The sequence below is a fragment of the Malus domestica genome, chromosome 15 (genome assembly GCF_042453785.1).
Source record: "Malus domestica chromosome 15, GDT2T_hap1".
Lineage (NCBI taxonomy): Eukaryota > Viridiplantae > Streptophyta > Magnoliopsida > Rosales > Rosaceae > Malus > Malus domestica.
The window spans coordinates 13,116,984-13,139,250 of NC_091675.1; the positions used below are offsets into that span (position 1 = coordinate 13,116,984).

Here is a 22,267-nt window from a genome sequence, read left to right on the forward strand (position 1 = left end):
AAAAAAATATTGTTATTAAGGGGATGAGAGGACTCGAAACTATTACAATAGTTTAGGAGAGGGGAAAGTTTCAAACCTGAGATTCATGAGTAGAAACTCAACACCTTATCAACCGAGATATTGTTGATCTCTTTCTTTTACGAAATCTTTACTTGTTTCCTTCAAACACTTTCAAGACAAGTATTGTTGATACATCTATTGCTGCCATCGGGAATTCACAAATATGTGTATACATTTTTTGTTTGAGAAAAAATAGGGTCCTAAAAAAAGTTCTTGTAAAATTTGATATGGCTTTTTATGTAAGAGTTTTTCTATTTGAACACCATCTCTCATCTAACTAATTTTACCCTAATTTCTATTTACACCCCATTAAAAAATTTAACTTTAAACATTCTCTAAGTTCACCACATTTGTTCCAAAAAAATACCCTATATAAACACGACCATACCTTATTCTGATTTCGTTGAATGTCATATATGCTAGTGGGAAAAGTCTGAATTTTAATTTCAAACTAGGACTAATTCTACCTCACAGCAACAAAACCCCCTTTTTTGTGATAGAGCAAAACCAATTAACGAATATGTCCACTTGCATATCCTACAGAGAGGGAGAGACGAAAGACAGAAGTTATATCATAGAACGGTAGAAGTATAATAATGGGAATTTTAACGAAAAGCATCCGGTACTGTTCACTTTAACGAAAAACCACATTTTTACACTAAAAAGTCAATTCTGGTACTATTCACTTTACCCTTTATTTTGTCCTTATCATTAAAACTCAAAGTTTTCAAACCATTTTCATTAGTTTTCCTTATAATATATCTGAACGTGTGAATTATTGTTAATCGTAATTTATCATCTCCTCAACACACCCGCAAAAACACCACCAAAGACAACCCAACAGCAGCAATTTATATATGATTCGAAAAGAAATAAAAAAAGTAAACGATAGAAGAGGATGAATGATAGAACGGTAGTAGTATGAGAGGAATGTGGAGAAAAGTATAAGATGAATGTGGAGGAAGATGAACGGTAGAACAATAGAAGGTTTTTTTATTTATTTTTATTTATTTATTTATTTTTAACACAATTAAATTTAATAATTTCTGTCATGAATAATACTTGGATTCCCCCAATGAGGATTGAGCTCATTCTTTCACTTGCAAATAACGTATCTCCACCGTAAAAATTTCATAACTGAAACCATTCAATTTCTTAATTTTCATTTGATGATTATCCTTATAAAAAAATCATTCGAAACATATATCATTTGGTCATTCAAATGTATCAAATAGATGATAGTTCATCATTAACATTAACATGTTACTTGGTACTTTCAATTATTTGATACATTTGAATGCCTAAACGATATCTAATTCACTACTACAAAAGGGACTTATAGTGTCAGTGGGTGGTGTCGGTTTAATATAATGTAGTGGCGCATAAGAGAGTTGCGACACTAATTGAACATGACGTCGGATTTAGTGTCGCTTATAAGCGAGATTAAATGTCTACATGGCTTTTAAACCGACGTAAACATTTAATGTCGCTTATAACCGACATATAATTTAATAATTTTAAATATTGGTGTCGCTTTAAATAAAACAGTGTCGCTTTTAAGCGACATAAAGTATTGGTGTTGCTTCTAGGTGACACTAATTAATTTAATAATTTTATAACCCTAAAAAAATACTATAATAATTATATATATTAATTTAACAATTTTATACCCCTAAAAATTATAATAATTATATATATATTAAATTAAATACTAAAAATTGGTGATCATTGGATCGGCTTAAATATACATATCATTCAACTTGATGGGATACGAATTCTACGAAACTAATTTCAACGATCAAACTGTCAAACTTGTTTGTATATGCTTCGAGATTGCATCAGCCAAAAATCGAAAAAAAAAAAAACATTCAGAGATCAAGTAACGGGACAAAACTTTTCGACGGTTATCAACGAAAAATCACGATTTAATGGCTATTTTAACTTCGATTTTGATGATTTTTTTACAGCTACACTCCTTGACCTTATATGAATATAATGAATTAACTCGATCTTCAATTTCAAATATTTACACCAGTGGATACCAATAAATCTTATGTTATACTTAATAAAAGTATGAATAAACTCTTAAGTGTTAGTGAATCTATTGTTTTGATGGGATATGCATTCTACGAATCTAGTTTCAACGATCCAACCGTCAAACATATTTGTATATACTTTAAGATCGCATACGCAAAAAATTACAAAAAACAAACATTCAGAGATCAAGTAACGGGATAAAACTTTTCAACGATTATCAACGAAAAATCATGATTTAACGGTTATTTTAACTCCGATTTGATGATTTTTTTACAGCTACACTCCTTGACCATATATGAATACAATGAATTAACTCGATCTTCAATTTCAAATATTTACACTAGTAGATACCAATAAATCTTATGTTATACTTAATAAAAGTATAAATAAACTCTTAAGTGTTAGTGAATTTATTGTTTTGATGGGATACACATTTTACGAAATTAGTTTCAATGATCCAACCGTCAAACATATTTGTATATACTTCAAGATCGCATACGCCAAAAAATTACAAAAAACAAACATTTAGAGATCAAAGTAACTGGATAAAACTTTTCGACGATTATCAACGAAAAATCATGATTTAACGGTTATTTTAACTCTGATTTTGATGATTTTTTACAGCTACACTCCTTGACCATATATGAATACAATGAATTAACTCGATCTTCAATTTCAAATATTTACACTAGTGGATACCAATAAATCTTATGTTATACTTAATAAAAGTATGAATAAACTCTTAAGTGTTAGTGAATCTATTGTTTTGATGGGATACGCATTCTATGAAACTAGTTTCAACGATCCAACCGTTAAACATGTTTGTATAAACTTCGAGATCGCATACGCCAAAAATTACAAAAAACAAACATTCAGAGATCAAGTAACGGGATAAAACTTTTCGACGGTTATCAATGAAAAATCACGATTTAACGGTTATTTTAACTCCGATTTTGATGATTTTTTACAGCTACACTCCTTGACCCTATATGAATACAATGAATGAATTTGATCTTCAATTTAAAATATTTACACAAGTGGATACCAATAAATCTTATGTTATACTTAATGAAAATATGAATAAATTCTAAAGTGTTAGTGAATCTATTGTTTTGATGGGATACGCATTCTATGAAACTAGTTTCAACGATCCAACCGTCAAACATGTTTGTATATACTTCGAGATCGCATACGCCAAAAATTACAAAAAACAAACATTCAAAGATCAAGTAATGGGATAAAACTTTTCGATGGTTATCAACGAAAAATCATGATTTAATGGTTATTTTAACTTCGATTTTGATGATTTTTTACAGCTACACTCCTTGACCCTATATGAATACAATGAATGAATTCGATCTTCAATTTAAAATATTTACACTAGTGGATAAACGATAGATTCACTAACACTTAGAGTTTATTTATACTTTCATTAAGTATAACAAATATTTTGTGGTATCCACTAGTGTAAATATTTTAAATTGAAGATCGAATTCATTCATTGTATTCATATAGGGTCAAGGAGTGTAGCTGTAAAAAATAATCAAAATCGGAGTTAAAATAACCGTTAAATCGTGATTTTTCATTTTATAACCGTCGGAAAGTTTTGTCCCGAAACTCGTTATTTTTTTTGTATGGTGACATTTTTTTTTTACAAAACTATTTTTCTGTCAGCTAATTTGAAATACGGTAGGCGGGAACTTTCCCGCTTGTTCTGATATGGTGTCAGTTTGAATCGACACAAGGGTTAACTAAACTGACGTCATTTGAATTAAAAAAAACTATGTCAGAAAGTGGTTGTTTGATTTAATGTATCAATAAAGTGTGTCAGTGGTGGTATCGGTTTAAACCGACACCAACTTTAACGAAACTGACGCTACGTTTGGTCCAATAAATGTTGTCATAAAGTGGGTGGATTTAATTGGACGTAATGCATGTTAGAAGTGGGTGGCGGTTTTAACCGACACTAAGCCTCACTTATTGCAACGCCAGTGTATTTTAATACGACGTTAGGAACTTAATGTCGATTTAAACCGACGCTAACTCAGCATCCCTATTTAAACCCCTTTTTCCCCCATTTCATCCGAGCTTTCATTTTTTTTCCCTAATTTCAGTCTCTCATTCTCCTTCCCAATTTCGTCCGTACTTCCATTTCATCTCCCTTTCACTTTTTAGTTTTTGTTCTTCTTCTTGCAGATTGTTTTGCTATGGATCATATGAAAATGAGCATGCTGACGAAATCCAATTCGAAGAGGAAGAAGTCGAAGGTGGTCGATTTTTAATTTATTATGGTTATTAGTTGAGTAATCAAACTATAAGATTGAGAGTTCTTTTTTCTCTAGCATTAGAGTGAACGAATAGTGGTTTTGTAATTTTACTTTCGTTGTTGTTGTTGTTCTGTTGACCTGAAATTTTACTGCTCAGGTTCTTTGACAAAGCGGCGGTGGAGGTACAAGGTGACCAGATAAAGAACTCGAAAAGCCCATGGAAACTTAGTACAGTTACCCAAGTAGAGGAGCTAAAATCAATCATAAGGCTGCTTCCCATATGGGCCACTGGTATCATCTTTGCTGTAGTCTACAGTCAGAGAAGCAACTTCTTTGTGTTGCAAGGCACCCTCATGGATATTCATGTTGGCCGCTCTATCTTTGAAATCCCGTCAGCATCTCTTTAAATCTTTGACACCCTAAGTGTCATTTTTTGGGTCCCAATATACGATTGAATCATTGTGCTAGCAGCTAGAAAATACACCGGTCACAAGAATGGCCTAACTACACTCCAAAGGATGGGCATTGGCCTCTTCATCTCCATATTTTCCATGGTCTGTGCTGCAATTTTGGAACTCATCATGATGGTGCAAAAGAAAAATTCCACACAACTATAAAAATATTGTTGAAATTATTTTTATATAATTTTTTTAAATATTATTAACTAAAAACTGAGGAAGTTTTATTAGAATTTATTATTTTTAATATATCTGGTGTCGCTTATGGACAACATTAGTGTAATTATTTAATATTGAAGACATTAGTTAATGTCGGTTAAGACCGACAGTAGCTTGAGTATTTTATTTATTTAACGTACTTGATGTCGGTTTGGACCGACAGAAAGTGTGATATTTTTATTGTTTATTTCTTATGTAATGTCGGTCTTCATGTCGCTTATAAGCGACGTAAGAGCCAATGTCGCTTTTAAGCGACGCTGTTGTTCATTTATATTTTATATTACTTTGCTTCTTGGTGGCGGATTAAGGGGGTTAAGCGACGCCATTACCCTTTTGTGACGGTAGTATTGATGTCGGTTTTTCTATGCGACATTGCACGATTTAATGTTGGATTTTTACAAAAAATCCGACATTAATGGGTGTTTCTTGTCGGTTTTTCACCGCCACTAATGTGCCATTTTGTAGTAGTGATTCGAATGATTTTTTGTTGGTACGATCTCCATTGAAGATTAAGAAATAGAATTTGTTTCGAACAATAGAGTAGTGTTTTATTCATGATCAACATAAACAATTACAAGCGTCAATTGGGCACATTGTTACAGTGATCAATAAATTGATTTGGAGTGAATTTGCATAGACAAACAAATCGAGTAAAACTCTTATATGACAATCACAAGCACAACCCATACAATTGGCACCACTACAAATTTTGTCACAAATTGTAGACACACATCGGTCATCGCTGAATAGCGAGGCTACATAAAGCAAGACAACACACAATCATCGCATAAAAGCTAGACCATATACAATCATTGCAAAAGCATGACAATACAAATAAAACTACATTAATCTGAGAACGGAACCACTGGGTGGCTAATCATTGTGGAGGACACCTTATCCAACACCATTTGCAACTACATGGCTCTGAAGGCATCCATAGCTTCTACGAGTCAAGGTGGACCCATCATTTCTAGGTAGTGGAGACACAATAACTTGACGCATAAGGCAGCGGCTGGAACCATTACATCTGTGCACATCAGTCAGAACATCCATAAAATTATTGGAGAAATGTATCACCACCATGGATTCAAGCTGGCGTATATGGATCTGACCCACCAACAACCATGAATCTCACCCACACCCTCAAATCTAATGTTAAATCTAAAGAAAGACCTTGAGATGAGGCATGGCTCAAGTCTGGGTATGGGCACCAAAGCCAAAAGATAGGTTACTCGCAAAATGGTGGGACATAAGCAATTAATATATGAGAGGAGAAGGGGGCGCGACCGTGCAAGCCAAGATAGGGGTGGCAGCAGAGCATAGGGGATGTGGTATGAGAAGAAAAGAAAGGAAAGGACGCAGTGGGGGATAGGGAGGAAGACGGACTAGAAGGGAGAGGTTTGTCGCCGACCGCAAGCTGGAGAAAAGGGCCAACGACTAAAAATTGGGGAATTTAGGGTTTTTGGGTTTTGGGAGAGATAGTTGGGGAGAGAGAAAGTTAAGATTATGATTTTTTTTATTTTTTTATAATGAACATACGTTATTTGTAAATAAGGTAATAAGCTCATTCAAAAAAATGGTGCTGAATATTTGTAGCATTACCTTTTTCTTGTACCATACACAACACAATAAATTTGGGCAAAGCCACATAATGTTTGGCCACGCCTAGTAATTCGCTTCTTTTACTTACTAGCCACGGACACGGTCCTCGCCTCACTACCCAATTACAAACGTCAATTGGGCACATTGCTACAGTGATCAATAAATTGATTTGGAGTGAATTTGCATAGACAAACAAATTGAGTAAAACTCTTATATGACAACCACAAACACAACCATATAATTGGCACCACTACAGATTTCATCACAAATTGTAGACACACATCAGTCATTGTTGAATAGTGAGGCTACATACAGCGAGACAACACACAATCATCACAAAAAAGCTAGACCACATCCAATCATTGGAAAAGTATGACTATACAACTAAAACTACATTAATTTGAGAACGGAACCATCGGGCGGCTAATCATTGTGGAGGACACCCTATCCAACACCACTTGTAACTACATAGCTCTAATGACATTGTTGACCCTAAAAACTATCAAGCCTACGTGGGGTGCAAGTCAAGTAGCTAATGAGCTAACTATATCCTTCGGTTGATGCGGGGTGTGCCAACTCGTGTGCCGAGCTCGGTCGAGGATTAAAATGTGTTGATGTTGCGTTGAGTGCGCGACTGACTTCTCGATCTTGCGACTGCGGCCGAGGAAGGAACACATCTCGACCTTTGGGTTCTAGAGCTTGAAGACAAGGCTGCTAACTTTGTGAAGTTCACAAATTGTCGGCACCGGATTCGGTCACAGTGATTATATTTGTAAGGGTATAAGCACTTCAAATTGACACCAAAGTATATGGGCACATATACTTAAAATATATATATGTCTTGATGGTAAATATGGTTCGGCTGTCAGAATGCCAAACTCTAAAGCTTACCTGTGAGTATCCAATCATAAAACAACTTGGCGTTCAATGTGCCGAGCCCTAGTAAGCTGTAACACCTCACCTCGCCGAAAAGGCTAATGAGATGACCTCTGCCAATAAAGACCCGAAAGTCTTTCTCGACCGAGACTTGGATAGATAACCAGTCGACCTTGAAGCAATGCTGTTTATCCAAACTGAAGATGTGTTGGCGAAAAAGAAAAAAAAATCTCAAGGTTGTTGAGAGGTTTCGCGTAGAGCGAGGGTTTGCACAGAGCAGTTTGTACGTTGAATTGGAGGGGGCTTGAGTGATGCACTCCACCCTTTATTTACAGTAGCAAACTTGCTTCTGATCGAACCAAAACTATACTTGGATTAGGACTCCTTACCTCGATCCAATCTTATCTCGGCCAGTCCTACTCCTATTAGGACTTTGAACTCAACCCCTTATCAAGCTGTATTCATTCCCAAGTTTTAGCATCCTTATCCTGCCGGGACTCCTTATTGTATCAGGATTCAACTACCCCATCCTGATAGGACACGACCGGCCCCTGAGCAACATTTTTGGGCCGAGAACAATTCTAAACTCGGCCCAAACCAATATTTTGGGCCCAAACAGACATCTATAGCTTCTGCGAGTCAAGGCGGAAACACAATAACTTGACGCATAAGGCAGCGGTTAGAGCCATTAGATTTGTACACATCAGTGAGAACAACCATAAAATTGTTGGAGGAATGTATCACCACCATGGATTTAAGCAGACGTATGTGGATCTGACCCACCAACAACCATGAATCTCACCCAAACCCTCAGATCTAACGTTAAATCTAGAGAAAGACCTTGAGATGAGGCATGGCTCAGGTCTGGGTATGAGGCACCAAAGCCAAAGGATAGGTTACTCACAAAATGGTGGGAGATAAGCAATGAATGGATGAGAGGAGAAGGGGGCGCGGCCGTGTAAGCCAAGAGAGGGGTGGCAGGGGAGCGGAGGGGACATGGTATGAGAAGAAAAGAATGGGGGAGGGGGAGGAAGACGGACTAGAAGGGAAAGGTTTGTCGCCGACCCTTAGCCGGAGAAAATAGCTAGAGGCTAAAATTGCGGAATTTAAGGTTTCTGGGTTTTGGGAGAGATAGTTGGGGAGAGAGAAAGTTAAGATTATGATTTTTTTTTAATGAAGATACGTTTTTTTGTAAATAGGATAATGAGCTCATCCCAAACAAAAAAAAAATGCTAATTATTTGTATCATTACCATTTTCTTGTACCATACATACACACCACGATAAATTTGGGCAAAGCCACGAAATGTTTGGTAACGCCTAGTAACTTGCTTCTTTTACTTACTAGCCACGGCCTCGGGCGACGCATCACTACCCAAAAAAATGTTTTATTCTGTTACAAAATAATTAATCCACGAAAAAAAAATACCAAGACATATATGCACTTGGTACAACTACAAAATACCAAGTACCTCTTGTTATTCGTAAATATTATTATTCCTCTTGGCATATAATTAACTTTTTTTTGGTAAAGGGCATATAATTAACTAGGACCCAAGCTTTATATAGCTATAAAGGAATTAGAGGGACTTCATCATCACAGGCAGTAATTTCTTGAGCCCTTGACCTTTCTTGGACACAAATTTGACTGCATTAGCATGTTGAGCAGCAGTTTTTTCACTTGGATATGAAGATGGACTTGGAGAAGGAGAAAAAGCGGGAGCAATATAAAGAGCAATCTTTTGACCTTTGGTGCAGTGGCCGGCGAAGGTGCAGGTCAAATAATATGTGTCCGACTGAACAAACTGAAACTCTCCGCCTTCTTGGAATACAAATAAGGGGTTGTCCGTGTTGCAGGCGTCGTAATCCTCCTTGGTTACTATAGCCAAGTCTTGTTCTCCAACTTTAAAGTTGAAGTCTGCACAAGCAAATCATATCATCAATATCATCATCATGCATGATCATTATCATCATAGCCGTCATCATGATGATCAGTTACGGACCGGTTTGATAACAATATTTGTGAAAAATAAAGACTGAAATTAGTTACTAAATAAATTTTCAATTTAAAAAAAAATACATAAAATTAAAACTGAAAATGAAATGATTATCAAACGGCTCCTAAAATTAAATAATAAGTGGAAAGTAAAGAGAAGCTCACTTATAAAATCAGTAACGGACAATCTATGCTTGGCAGCCCATGCTTCGTACGTAGCAGCGCCACCAGGAGGAATAGTCCAACCCAACTCATCTCCCACTGTATATTCTCCAGCTTCTGCTCCAAGTAGCGATGTTGTGGTAATCACTGCTAGAACAAGGACAACCACATTACTCACATTCATGATTTTAACCATCTTTTAATTCTCGTGTTCGTGTTGTTTCTTGTACGAAGGAATTTAGCAGTGTGGTATTGGGATGTTGGAGGTCTGAATTTATACTGGGGACACTTCTCGGATTTTAGGAAGCGGTTGAGGGCGGCCGGCCAAAATGCATTGTGTATGACATCCGGAAATTGCAAGCTAGCTACCCTATGTGAGGTGCAGTACAAATCACTAATTAACTGGTACGTACGTCCGAAGATCCGTATAGGGATATTTCAATGAGCAGGCGTCGATGTTAATTATGTTTGGACTAGAAACATTTTTTGTGAATTTTGAGTTCTATATAAAACACAAACCTGCAGGCCATGGCATTGTTGATTCCCTTGCACAGAATTGAGACAAATATAACATTGGCCACCTCATTCAATTAAGAAATAGGGCATTTTAAATGGTAATTCTGGGTCAGTTGTCGACCCTCTATGTTCCCAATTTTATAAGTTCAGGTCCAATAACTTTTAAAAATGAGGTTGAAATAGAAAAGTTGAACCCTAACGCATAAGCTAATCAAAGTTCGAAGAGTACTTTTAAATTAACTCCAAATTAATTACCACAATTTACATGTAAATGTCCATTTTCATCATAAAAGTTTAGGCCAAAGTTCTAAAAGACGTTAGGCGCTAGTCGGGCGGCGAGCTGGGGCCTAGTGCCTAGGCGGACTAGGCGGATTTAAGTAAATCTATTATATTTTGTGTAAATAAGTGTCTGTTTATACTTAAAATATATATAATTACTTCATAAATTACAAAATTGAATGACATATATATTATGAAGTCTTGAAACATAATGAAAATATGGGGAACAAGCATATAATGTGTGTTCATTTAAGTATTCAACAACTCTCTTACAATTTATAAAAAAAAAAAATAATGCAAGATGAAAGTTATCTATTTTTTGTTTAAGTGAGTCGCAACCTAGGCGGGTCTGGACGGGCTAGGCGAGCGCCTCAACAAGTCTAGGCACCCTTTCTAAATTTTCAACGCCTAGACATTAATTGGGACGGTGGCTAACCGCCTAGAGCCTAGGGGGCCTAAGAGGCGCTAAGTGGGGCCTAGACGGCGCTAGTCGGGGATTTTTAGAATAGTGGTTTAGACAGTGATCATCGATATTTTATCATAATAGATCCATGAGGAATATGAACATGATTTGATTCCTCGCCTAAGTAAAAAATTGGGTAAAGTACAAAAAACTACCTCAACTATTGGTGTCACGACACTTTCATTCCTCATCTTTTAAAGTTGACAATGTCATACCTCATCTTTAGAATTTGGTCCAATATTATACCTTCCGTTAGTCTGGCCATTAATTTGTTAGTTAAATGTTGACGTGGTTTGATCCAGACCCCACTTTCTATTAAAAAATAAAAAAAAAATTAAAAAAACTAAAAAAAAATCATTTAATATTTTTTAAACATTAAAATAATAAAGAAAAGTTAAAAAAAAAAAAAACAAAAAGAAAACCTGCTCGTCCCTTCCCCTCCCTCCCTCCCTCCCTCCTTCCCTCCTCTCCTCTTTCCCCCATCTACCTGCTGCAACCCAGAAAAAAGAAGAAGAAGATAAAAAAAAACTGTCCCTTCCCCCCTCCCCCTTCCCCCGCGTCCTTCTCTCTTCTCCCCCATCCCCCCCAACCCCCTGTTCTCCCCCACCCGAGCCCCTACTTGCGACAAAAAAAAAATAAAAAAATCCCAGTTCGTCTTCCCCTCACATCCACCCTCCGCACCTACCCAACCTCACACCCACCCCCCATGGAATTGGCCTGGCGAACGGGATCTGGGTTTTATTCTGGGTTTTTTTTTTCCCCTTCTCTATCTTCTTCTTCAGGTTGGGTGGGGGGGGGGGTTGGGTTTTTTTTTTTTGTTTTCTGGGTCGCAGGTAGGGGCTCGGGTGGGGGAGAACAGGTGGTGGGGGGGTATGAGGGAGAAGAGAGAAGGACCGGGGGGGGGAAGAGAGTTTTTTTTTTTTTTCGGGGTCCCAGATAGGGGCTTGGGTGGGGGAGAACAGGGGGTGGGGGGGGGGGAATGGGGGAGAAGAGAGAAGGACGCGGCGGGGGGGGGGAGGGGACAATTTTGTTTTTTCTTTTTCTTCTTCTTTTTTCTGGGTTGTAGCAGGTAGATGTGGGAAAGAGGATAGGAGGGAGGGAGGGGAAGGGAAGAACAGGTTTTGTTTATTTTTTATTTTTAATTTTATTTTTAACTTTCTTTATTATTTTAATGTTTAAAAAATATTAAATGATTTTTTTTTAGTTTTTTTAATATTTTTTAAATTTTTTAATAGAAAGTGGGGTCTAGATCAAGCTACGTCAGCATTTAACTGACAAATTAACGGCCAGGCTAACAGAAGGTATAACATTGGACCAAATTCTAAAGACGAGATATGATATTGTCAATTTTAAAAGATGAGGTATGAAAGTGTCGTGACACCAATAATTGAGGTAGTTTTTTGTACTTTACCCTAAAAAATTCTTCTAGAGAAGCAATTCAAAATGCATAGAAGCCATGTTCTTCATATATATATTAATGGCCCCCCTCCAATATATATGATAACTCAAATTCTCTTAATTTTTTTAATCAGAGCATAAATTGGGTAGCAATGTGTATAGATATTGACCCTAATGTCAAAACTATAATTTGGGAAACAATAATTTTATTTAGACACACAAAACTAACACACTCACTTGTACAGATAGACCTTATCAATATTTTTTAGGATCCCTCTATATTAGAAAGTGTCAGTAAGTGTTTCAATTATGTGTTTTAAAAAATATTAACCAAGAAAGTGAAGAAGGTTGGCATTTAAGCCAATAGATAGTTCTAATTGCTGTGAAAAAATAATTTACTAATGCTCAAGCCCAAGTCAAGATGATTGAGTTGACCAAGTGCATTAAGGCACGTATTCCCTGAATAATGTTTGGAACTTTGGGTTAAGTATTACTGCAGACAATTGTAATTTCTCTGTTGCATATATGGAGTATAAACTTGGGAGCAGCCTCTCCATAAAATGGGGGTAAGGCTAGCCGACATTCACCTCTCCCAGACCCTGCGTAAAGCGGGAGCCTTGTGCACTGGATACGACCTTTTTATATATGGAGTATAAACAACACAAAAGATCAAATTAAAATCATCATGAATATTGGATCGATGGAAGTCTTGTTGAAAATACAGTATGAAGCATTCAACTCGCAATGTTCAGACAAAATTAACACTCAATACTCAAGAACACGAGTACTAGAAGAGGTAGAAAAGAGCAATGGGAATGGACACGAAAACAGTAGAAAAAGTAGAAGCAAGGGAAGAAGCGTCAGAAGGAGCAGGCGCCGTCGTGGTTGGTGGTGACATAGGAGTTTCAGTGTCAGAAGGAAGAGGTGGCGACACAGGAGCCGTAGTGTCAGACGGAGGAGGGGCAGGGCTCTGGGAAGGTGGTTGGGCTGGGCGATGAGAAGGAGGTTTGGCAGGGCTATGAGAAGGTGGTGGGGCAGGGCCATGAGAAGGAGGTTGGGCAGGGCTAGCTGTCACTTTGATGCTCAACTTCTGACCATCGTTACAGTGGCCGGAGATGGCGCAGATGAAGTAGTAATTGCCGGTTTCGTTGAGGATGTAACTGGCAGGTCCTTGGTCTAGTACGCCCAAGGGATCGGTGGTGCTGCATTCATCATACGCTTTCTTTGTAAGTGTGGCTACATCATGTCGTCCAGTTAGGAACTCGAACACTGCCAAAACACACCAAATTAAGATCATATTGCATTTGTACGAATAGTAAAAAGTAGCATTTTCACACTTCTGCTTCAGTCATCTGCACTTCAACTGCATATTTTACGATTTCTCGGCTCTCACAAGAGCAGTAGAAGAAACTAAAGAATGAGTGTTGAAATCACTAGCCTTAAACCGTCAGCTCGTTTAACAACTATTTCATCAAGCCAATTTTTCAAAAAGTCACCAAAGTAGCATTTAATTTTTGGTTTTCAAAACAAAAAAATGAAATGGTTATCACACGACTCATAAACTAATCAGAAAAGGTTAATACAAAAGGTAAGTTTTGGGTTACCTAGAGTGTCGCCAACTTTGAAGGTGTGATTAGCAGCCCAGGAAGAATAAGTGTTGGAATCAACAATGTTGGTCCAACCAAGATCATCACCAACTGTGTATGATTCAGCTTCTGCTCTTTCTATGACCAGTGCTGCTGCAGCTAACGCAACAAAAACTGTCACATAACCAAGCATTTTGTGCGCCATCTCTCCAACTCTGTGGGATCTGTGTTCACAGGTTGCCCCCGCTTATCAAGCAACCTATTTGGTGTGTTTTGGCATTTCTGCTTCTCTTTCAATATATAGACATAGAGAGGGACAAACCTTGCTTGCACCATTTGGCAATTGGATGGTGGTTGCAATGGGGTTGTTAATATGACATTATCAGCATGTGAAGCCAAAGTCATGATTGGAAACATGTGGGAAAAGTCAACGATAATCATATGGGGAGGATGATTGATTCCTGACTGACTTGGCAGCTTCACGTCCCATGAGGCATATAAATTTATTGGGAAGAACTCTTACCATTCTGAAATTGTAATAATAACTTGTTTATAAAATGTAAATTAGTATTATCATGTGACGGTAAAGGGTAAATTTTCAATTGTTTGGATTCCTAAGTTGTTCGGCTTTATGTGCATTAGATTGACAAGTAAGCAAAAATAGTATTTTCTTAATTATATTCCAACTGTTTATTCCTTGTACTATTGAGTGGTCCGGACTAGTAAAAAAAATTAAACAGGATGATCTTAACATTAAAAAAACTTCTCCAACTCCATCTTTATGTTTTTAATCTTAGCATTACGTGTCTTTTAGTTAATAATTCACAAAGGCGAAGCCACTCATAGACCAAGGTGGGCACTAGCTTAGTGAACAATTTGGGTATACGAAATTTTTGGTGCTAATTCTCACAAGTTCATCTACGTGGTGAAAATTACCCCACCCCAAACAACTAAAAATGGGACCAACAACTTAACAGCTCATATTAGAGGGGAGAAAAAATTATAGCCTCCTTCTTATGTGAAAATGCCAGACTCCGATATTTGTTAATTACTAATTACACGTTGGTTGATAATCAAATGGGAAACTTTGAAAGGTAGGCAAAATTTGTTTTATTACAAATAGATGGTGTGTGAGACCAAATCAATAAGAATCTTGTATTGCCACCCTCCCTATAATATGAGCCAATGTATATACTCCCTTTGAGCATATTAAATTTGTAATGTGAAAGAAATTGGAAGTTTTATTGTTTTTTTTTTTTGGGTCAAAGAAGTTTTTTATTGTTTATCTCCTCCTTTTGCGTGACTCATTTGTTGGCAACTTTATATTATTTTGTCATAATTAATTTTGTATGACTTTTTCGTTTCAAGACAAGCAGATTTTTAATTACTATTATTATACTTTAATATGTCGTGGCCGCCATTAGTGTTTTGATTAATACGACGAACATTATGATTACGAATGAACAATGGAAGTCTTCCTTGTAATCCATAATGAGTGACAAAATTTTCTCCTGCTTTGATTAATACGAACATTATGACTCCGTAGACATTCTTTTTCCCATCATTTATCCAACGATACTTCTTCGGGATGTGATTTTCATAAACCATTTTTCTCCTCATGCACACAAATTGACAGAAATAAACAACTGTCTGTAGAAGGAGAAAATGTGCTTTAAATTCATTTCTCTCCTTATCTTCCAGTTTTTCCATCTTAGAAACAATAATTAATCCTAGCTTCAGTAGCTTAAACAGTTCTTCCATCATAAAATGTAAACCCCAAGAACCTTTGAGGTAATGGAAGAGTGATTTGTAAGAAGCAAAACTGATATACATTTCCTCATAAGGATATACTTAATAAGCAATAGCTAGCTGCTAGCACATAATTTACGAAACTTAAGAATCGGTTCTGTTATGGTGTTTGTACTCCGACTGCTGCTGCCCGCTTTGCTCAATCATTACCTAAAAACAGAAGCAATGCTGCAGAAGAAATTGATAGTATCAAGAATTGCAACCGAGGCCAACCTTGAGCTCCAATGTCCTGTAACATAGCGTACATAAAGAAACCAATGAGACGAGGAAGCTCTTCCAATAATATAGAAACTCAGGCAATAAAAATCGTTTAAATTGTTTAGCAAGATCACAACGGCTGAAATTCAAAAATGTTACACAAGGCAAAAAGCTTTCGTGATGAAAATCTCATACATTCTTTTATATTTTAGAGGATCACAAAGGCGCACATCTTCATATCGAGGTCGATATCCTACTGTTCAGTTTATTAGGCACCTTTCGTTATGGTGTTTGTACTCCTATTTCAATTCTAAACCGAAATGCTTTTATATGTTTCCTATGCATCTAATCTAACCCTATTTCTAAAGGCAAAGACAAAAACATTGCAATGACAATCTAAGGAAAAGCAATGGAATTTGAATTTAATCATTGTTTCTTCAAACCATATTTCATTTAGTTTTAGGGAAAACCCAAAACAAGCAACCCAATGATTTAGTTGATTGGAGGTAAGAAAATTTGTACCTTTGAAGATAACCGCAACGAATCTGCAGATGATGATACAAGTCCACGATACCCAATATCATAAGCAATCGTCCCATCAGGCTTGAACAGTCCAAAATTTCTCTCAGAAGTTGGTCCCGGTTTCAAGTCTTCATTAAAAATGGCAAAAATGTATGCCTTCACTACAAATTTTGGCCGCATAGGGGTCCCTTTTTTCTTTGCTAGCCTTTTACGTAGATTATAATTGTATGTCCTTGCATTATTTACAGTAGCGGCAGCTTCATTGTCATCTCCACGTGAAGCCCATCCTGTCTCTGTAATAATAACTTCCATCTTTTTGAACCCTGCATCTTCCAATGCTGCATAGGCTGCATCAATCTGAGCATCGAGCATGTTATCATAATGAAGGTCAGTTTTTGGATCGTAAATTCCTTGAGTTTTCTGGAACAGAGCATAATTAATATCAATATTCTCCGGATCACTCATGTAGGCAAGGAATGGGTAAGCATTTAAACAGAAGGGAGACCCAATTTCTGAGAAGAACTCCAGAAGCGGCTTCATGTACTGCTGCTTAATATTATCTTTAAATATACACGAAGAGGGAGGATAAGAATTAGCAAAAACGGCCTGTGAATGTGCAGTAGTAATCTGAACTACATCAGTTAATCCTAGTTTCTTTATCGCATTATAGATGTTTTTGACTGCACCCAAAAGAGCTGCCCACAATTCATAATCAACCCCACCTAAAACTTCATTACCCACAGCAATCCCACAGATATGCGTGTCGGGAAGGAACGCCTGCACATTCTCTTTAACCCAATCCATTGCATGATCTTCATTGGCACTCATGTCTTTCAGGTACCCATTTGGAAGCCCTACCACTAACTCAAGCCCAGTCCCGCTAAAAGCCTTGAGAACACTGTGATCAGCATCATATATCCTGACATTCTTTATCTTCGCTGCTCTGAGAAGAGTAGCAACTTTATCAGGAGAAGGGATGTTATCTGCAATTCTTCCGTAATTTATTCCATATGCTCCAGTGAATGCTTGCACCGCCACAGAGGCTGGGAAATAACAGAGACAGCACCATCAATCATGTGGTCATGTGGTAATGAAAAACGATGAAAAGGTATTAAGTTCCATGTTTTACACTCAAACTAATATAACTATTTTCTGTAGTAAACCACGCAGATATTCACAGAACCAATTTCAGCATATTACACTACAATTTTTCGAAAGCACACCACTTTAAATGGAACCATTAAACTAAAAATTTTCAATTTTTCCTGAAACGATAAAAATAGTAGATTTTACTTTATTTTTCTTCTTCAAGATTCTAACAAATTGTAAAGACTGTACGTATCGTGTGCATTTAACTTTGAAAAGGAGAAGTACACCAACTGGGGAATTATCAGATTGCTCATAACCGCTACTAGTTGACGAGAAGCTTCAATACATAATACAACTTATGAAAAGGTCATCAACCAATCCCTCTAAATGGTTTAGAAAAAAAATGTTAATAAATAAGACATCTTTTGCCAACCTGTATAATAAAGAAAAAAAAAGGGTAAAATATGGCAGTGAGCCACAGAAACGTTGATCTTGTACATAATCCCCCACCACAGATGATGATATACATACGAAATAAGCCGAAGACTTCCATTAATATGTTTCAAGTTGTCATGCTATCAAATCAATACAAGAACAAGGCTTTACAATATTGTTTGTTTTCTTAATTATGAAACAAATTAAAACCAAACAAAAAAACAGAAACCCAGAAGTTTAAATATTTTTCACTGAGGAAATTGCAAAAAACAACTTCAGATAACCAATAAACGAGAAAGCCAATCAATCCTCACTTACAAAGACACAGATATAGGCCCAATTATCAAGATTTACCAATATTTCCAACAGAAAGCAATCGATACAATAAGAACCTATCATCGAGCAATCGAAGTCAAGAATCACCAAAATACTCAAACCCAATTTCCAAAGATAAAACTTTTCCACTATAAACAATCACACACACTCTCTACTGTTCCACAACCATCCAATTCATCAAATTGCAGCAGATAACGGTCAAAAATCAATACCAACTCCACAAATCAATTAAAAATCAACAATCTATGATCAAATTCAAACCAAAGAAAGAAATTTACCAATTGGAGGGAAGAACACCAGGAAGACGAGAACAAACTGAGCAAAAAACCAGAAGCTTTTCATGGTCCCAGAAAAAAACCCAGCAAGAAAAGATTCAAGCTTCGGCAAAGATCCAAAAGTAGGGACCCTTCAAATTCAATGCAGTGCTTCTTCTTCCCCTGGCATGCCATAAGACATCAATGCCTATATACCCTTTACTCTTTTCCCTCCATCCTTGCCTTCCTCTTGCAGAAAGAAGCTCCTTTGATGAGGAAAGTAAGATTGGAGAAGGAGAAGATGAACAGAACGGGGGTTTTGGCGACCGTTTTGGGAGGATCAAAGAGGAAAGGGGTTGGGTTTTGGGGCGTTTTGCTGCTTTTATTGAGTTCCCTGAGAGTGTAGGAGTGTTTGCTTACGACTCATGCTCTAATTGGTTTGGTTTTTTTGATTTTTTGGTTGCTACTTGGTTTGGGCGGAATTTTGCTTGACTACTTTTCTGCTCCCAGTTGAGAAAAGTTAGGTTTGGGAGGCTAAATTTTTAAATTAAAATTTTGTGAATTAAATAATGTAGATGTTAATAATGAGATTATTAATTTATTAATATGCTTATTTTTTTTATGATATATTATTTAATTTACAAATTTAGCATAAAAATTTAATCTTTTTAGTATTACCCATTGAAACATAAGAGGATGTCACGTTAGAATCAACTTGTTTGTTTGTGCAATCTCACACGCTTGCTTTAAGAAAAGTTTTACTTGAGTATGATGTGTAAGTTACTTATTATGTAATTTATTAATGATAAACACATCAAATTATATTGATAATTAATGATAAGACATTTTGATTGTTAATAATGTGTCCATATAGTTACTTAGTATTACGGTGTAATGGTACTCATACTCACTTGTAAGTGAGATATTTTAAGTTTAATTATTGCAAAAGACGAATTCAAACCATATTATTGGTAGCCCATTATGATGCTAAATTGATCACCCTTAGTGTAAAAAGATCGCTTTTAAAAAATAAAATAAAATAATGTGTCTATATATTTCTTAAAATTGAATGATCAAATCAGTCACTGGTTAGACGGGTTTCTCATAGGATGATCCTATTTACCCAACTAATCAATTTAATCAGCCTTTTCTTTATACGGTTTTGCTTATCTAAGAAACATGGCTTATCCTTCTTCCCTTCGTAGACCCACAACACCGACCTTGGTCGTCAGAACACTCAGCACCATACATGATCAGTGGCATTGGTGATAAGACTCATTTTAAATCTTAATTTAGATATTTTCTGATAATCTAGTTGAGAAAATAATTGGATTTAAACAAAATCAATCACCCATTGATGAATTATAGTTTTAGTCAATGGGTTAGGTTTATAGCAAGTTGGAGTTGTTTGGCAAAGAAAACTATGGATATATCAACACAATGAAATTGACAGGTAAGTAATATTAACACTTCAAAATTCTAGTTTTACGTTCATTATTCCAACTCTACGAGAGAGTTCGACTCAACAATTGAGCATTGATGAACATGATGTCCAGAAAAAACATGAATGATTTAAAAGTGACATAATAGGACAAATAAAAGGAAAAGAAAAAGTTTATTCATTGATTTCTATGATCCAACAGCAAATATATAGTTTAAGAACTTTTTAAGGACGCGTCGAAAATCATCTGTCCTATATTGGAACATGTATGAGAGAAGATATCCTTTCCGAATCTTTTCGCTATGTATGGGACCAGTTTCTTGTCCTTTGGTCCTGTATATTGAAGAAATTTTTATTGTATTAAGAACACGGGTGATCATCACGTGTCATTATATATATAGAGGGAGAGATTTTTTATTTTTTATTTTTTTATGAAGTTGTTAATTTTTTAACACAAGTATCTCATCATTTGTATAGTGACACGTGTACCACTCCGTGTTCTTAGCACACTAAAGATTTTCTCTTCATATTGTTGCGTAGCCTCAATTACATGTGGGAAGAAAATGAAATATTGAAGAACATTTGGCGGTTTGATCACCATCTTGTTTTCAAATTTAAAAAAAATAAATAAAAATTGAAATCTTTTTTGATAATTAACTCTTTAGTGTGCATTTAGACTGTTTTCTATTTGGCTTTTATCCTTCTGTTATTGCATGTTCCTTATTGAAATAGAAAACTTCCTTTGTATGTTTTCAATTGTATTAACTGAATAATGAAATGTACACATTGAAGATATATATAGGCTTTGCCTATTTACATAGATACCCCTAATTGCCTTAGCTGATCTCATAACTACTCTAACTAATCACAACCATTAGCATAACTAATTACATTTACCTTTAACACACTCTTTAACTGTAACTAAAATGGATGACTTGTCATTCTCCCTAATACACCCCCTCAAGCGAAAAGGGGAATCAGAACTGGTTCCAATTGGAAGCTTGGAACACAGATAAGTGAATTTGCTTTTAGAGAAGGACTTGGTGTGAAGATCAGCTAATTGGTCTTTACTTCAAACAAACAGCACTTTAAGGAGATTAGCCAAAACCAAATCATAAATATAGTGGTAGTCTATTTCAACATGCTTTGTTCTTCTAGCATAAAAGACATGATTAGATGATAAGGATATTGCTAAGATGTTGTCACACCAAAGTGTAGGCAGTGTAGGTAGAGGAAAATGAAGATCTCTAAGAATTTTGCAAACCCAAGTGATTTCAGTAGCTATGTAAGCTAAAGAGCGATATTCAGCTTCTGTAGATGACCGAGCAATAGTACTTTGTTTCTTGGCACTCTAGCTAAAGAGATTAGAGCTTAGGAACACACAATAGCCACTAGTAGAATGCCTGTCAAATGTGCAGCCAACCCAATCAGCATTACAGTATGCTGAAGAGTGGACTGGACTCTTGGTGAACCACAAACCATGTGAAATAGAGCCTTTGAGAAACCTGAGAACTCTTTTAGCTGCCTGAAGATGTTGTTTCTTAGAAGCATGCATGAATTGGTAGATCTGGTTCATAGCAAAGGCAAGGTTCAGTCTAGTCCAAGTTCGATATTGTAAATCACCTACAATGGAACAATATTCAGTGGGATTGGACAAGGGAGGCCCACTGTAATCTAATTTCTTGGAACCAAGAGGTGTGCAACAAGGTTTTGCACTCTCCATGTTTGTTTTCTTGAGAATATCAAGTAAGTACTTGGTTTAATGAAGAAATATGCCCTGTGAGGATCTGTGTACCTCTAAGCCCAAGAAATAGTGTAAGGGACTAAGATCTTTCACTGGAAACCGAGAACTGAGTTGTTGAATAGAATGTTGACAGAGTTGAGAGTTTGGACCAGTGACTAGGATATCATCAACATACATAAGGACAATAACCAAGTGAGAGCCATTAAGAACAAACAAGGAAGCATCATAGGAAGATTGTTTGAATCCAAGAGAATGAAAGGCTTGAAACAGTTTATCAAACCAAGCTCAATGAGCTTGTTTGGGTCCATATAAAGATTTTCTCAACTTGCAAATATAACTAGGAAAGTTAGGAGCAATAAAAATTGAAGGTTGTTGAATGTAGACATCCTCATTTAAGTCTCTATGAAGGAAGTCATTACTTATATCCAATTGGTTGAGAAACCAATTATATTGAACAACAAGGGTAAGAAGAATTCGAATTGTAATTGGCTTGGCAACTGGACTAAAAGTCTCTTGGATAT

General features: G+C 36.3%; 3 protein-coding genes across 3 annotated transcripts; all 3 read right to left on the reverse strand.

The window, feature by feature from the left end:
* Window positions 1–9,098: 9,098 nt before the first annotated feature.
* Window positions 9,099–9,872, reverse strand: LOC114821773 (early nodulin-like protein 15). The gene is made up of 2 exons (XM_029095102.2): window positions 9,680–9,872; window positions 9,099–9,436 (listed from the first exon to the last, which is right to left on the reverse strand). Exons 1-2 carry the CDS (start codon window positions 9,870–9,872, stop codon window positions 9,099–9,101), a joined length of 531 nt encoding a protein of 176 aa, XP_028950935.1.
* Window positions 9,873–13,001: 3,129 nt separating this feature from the next.
* Window positions 13,002–14,210, reverse strand: LOC103424916 (blue copper protein-like). The gene is made up of 2 exons (XM_008363002.4): window positions 13,937–14,210; window positions 13,002–13,601 (listed from the first exon to the last, which is right to left on the reverse strand). Exons 1-2 carry the CDS (start codon window positions 14,121–14,123, stop codon window positions 13,120–13,122), a joined length of 669 nt encoding a protein of 222 aa, XP_008361224.3. The 5' UTR covers window positions 14,124–14,210; the 3' UTR covers window positions 13,002–13,119.
* A 1,361-nt stretch (window positions 14,211–15,571) lies between these two features.
* LOC103424915 (glucan endo-1,3-beta-glucosidase 14-like) lies at window positions 15,572–19,084 on the reverse strand. The gene is made up of 3 exons (XM_008363001.4): window positions 18,586–19,084; window positions 16,448–17,490; window positions 15,572–15,956 (listed from the first exon to the last, which is right to left on the reverse strand). The coding sequence occupies exons 1-3, from the start codon at window positions 18,647–18,649 to the stop codon at window positions 15,867–15,869; spliced, it is 1,197 nt and encodes a 398-aa protein (XP_008361223.2). The 5' UTR covers window positions 18,650–19,084; the 3' UTR covers window positions 15,572–15,866.
* Between the last annotated feature and the right edge of the window lie 3,183 nt (window positions 19,085–22,267).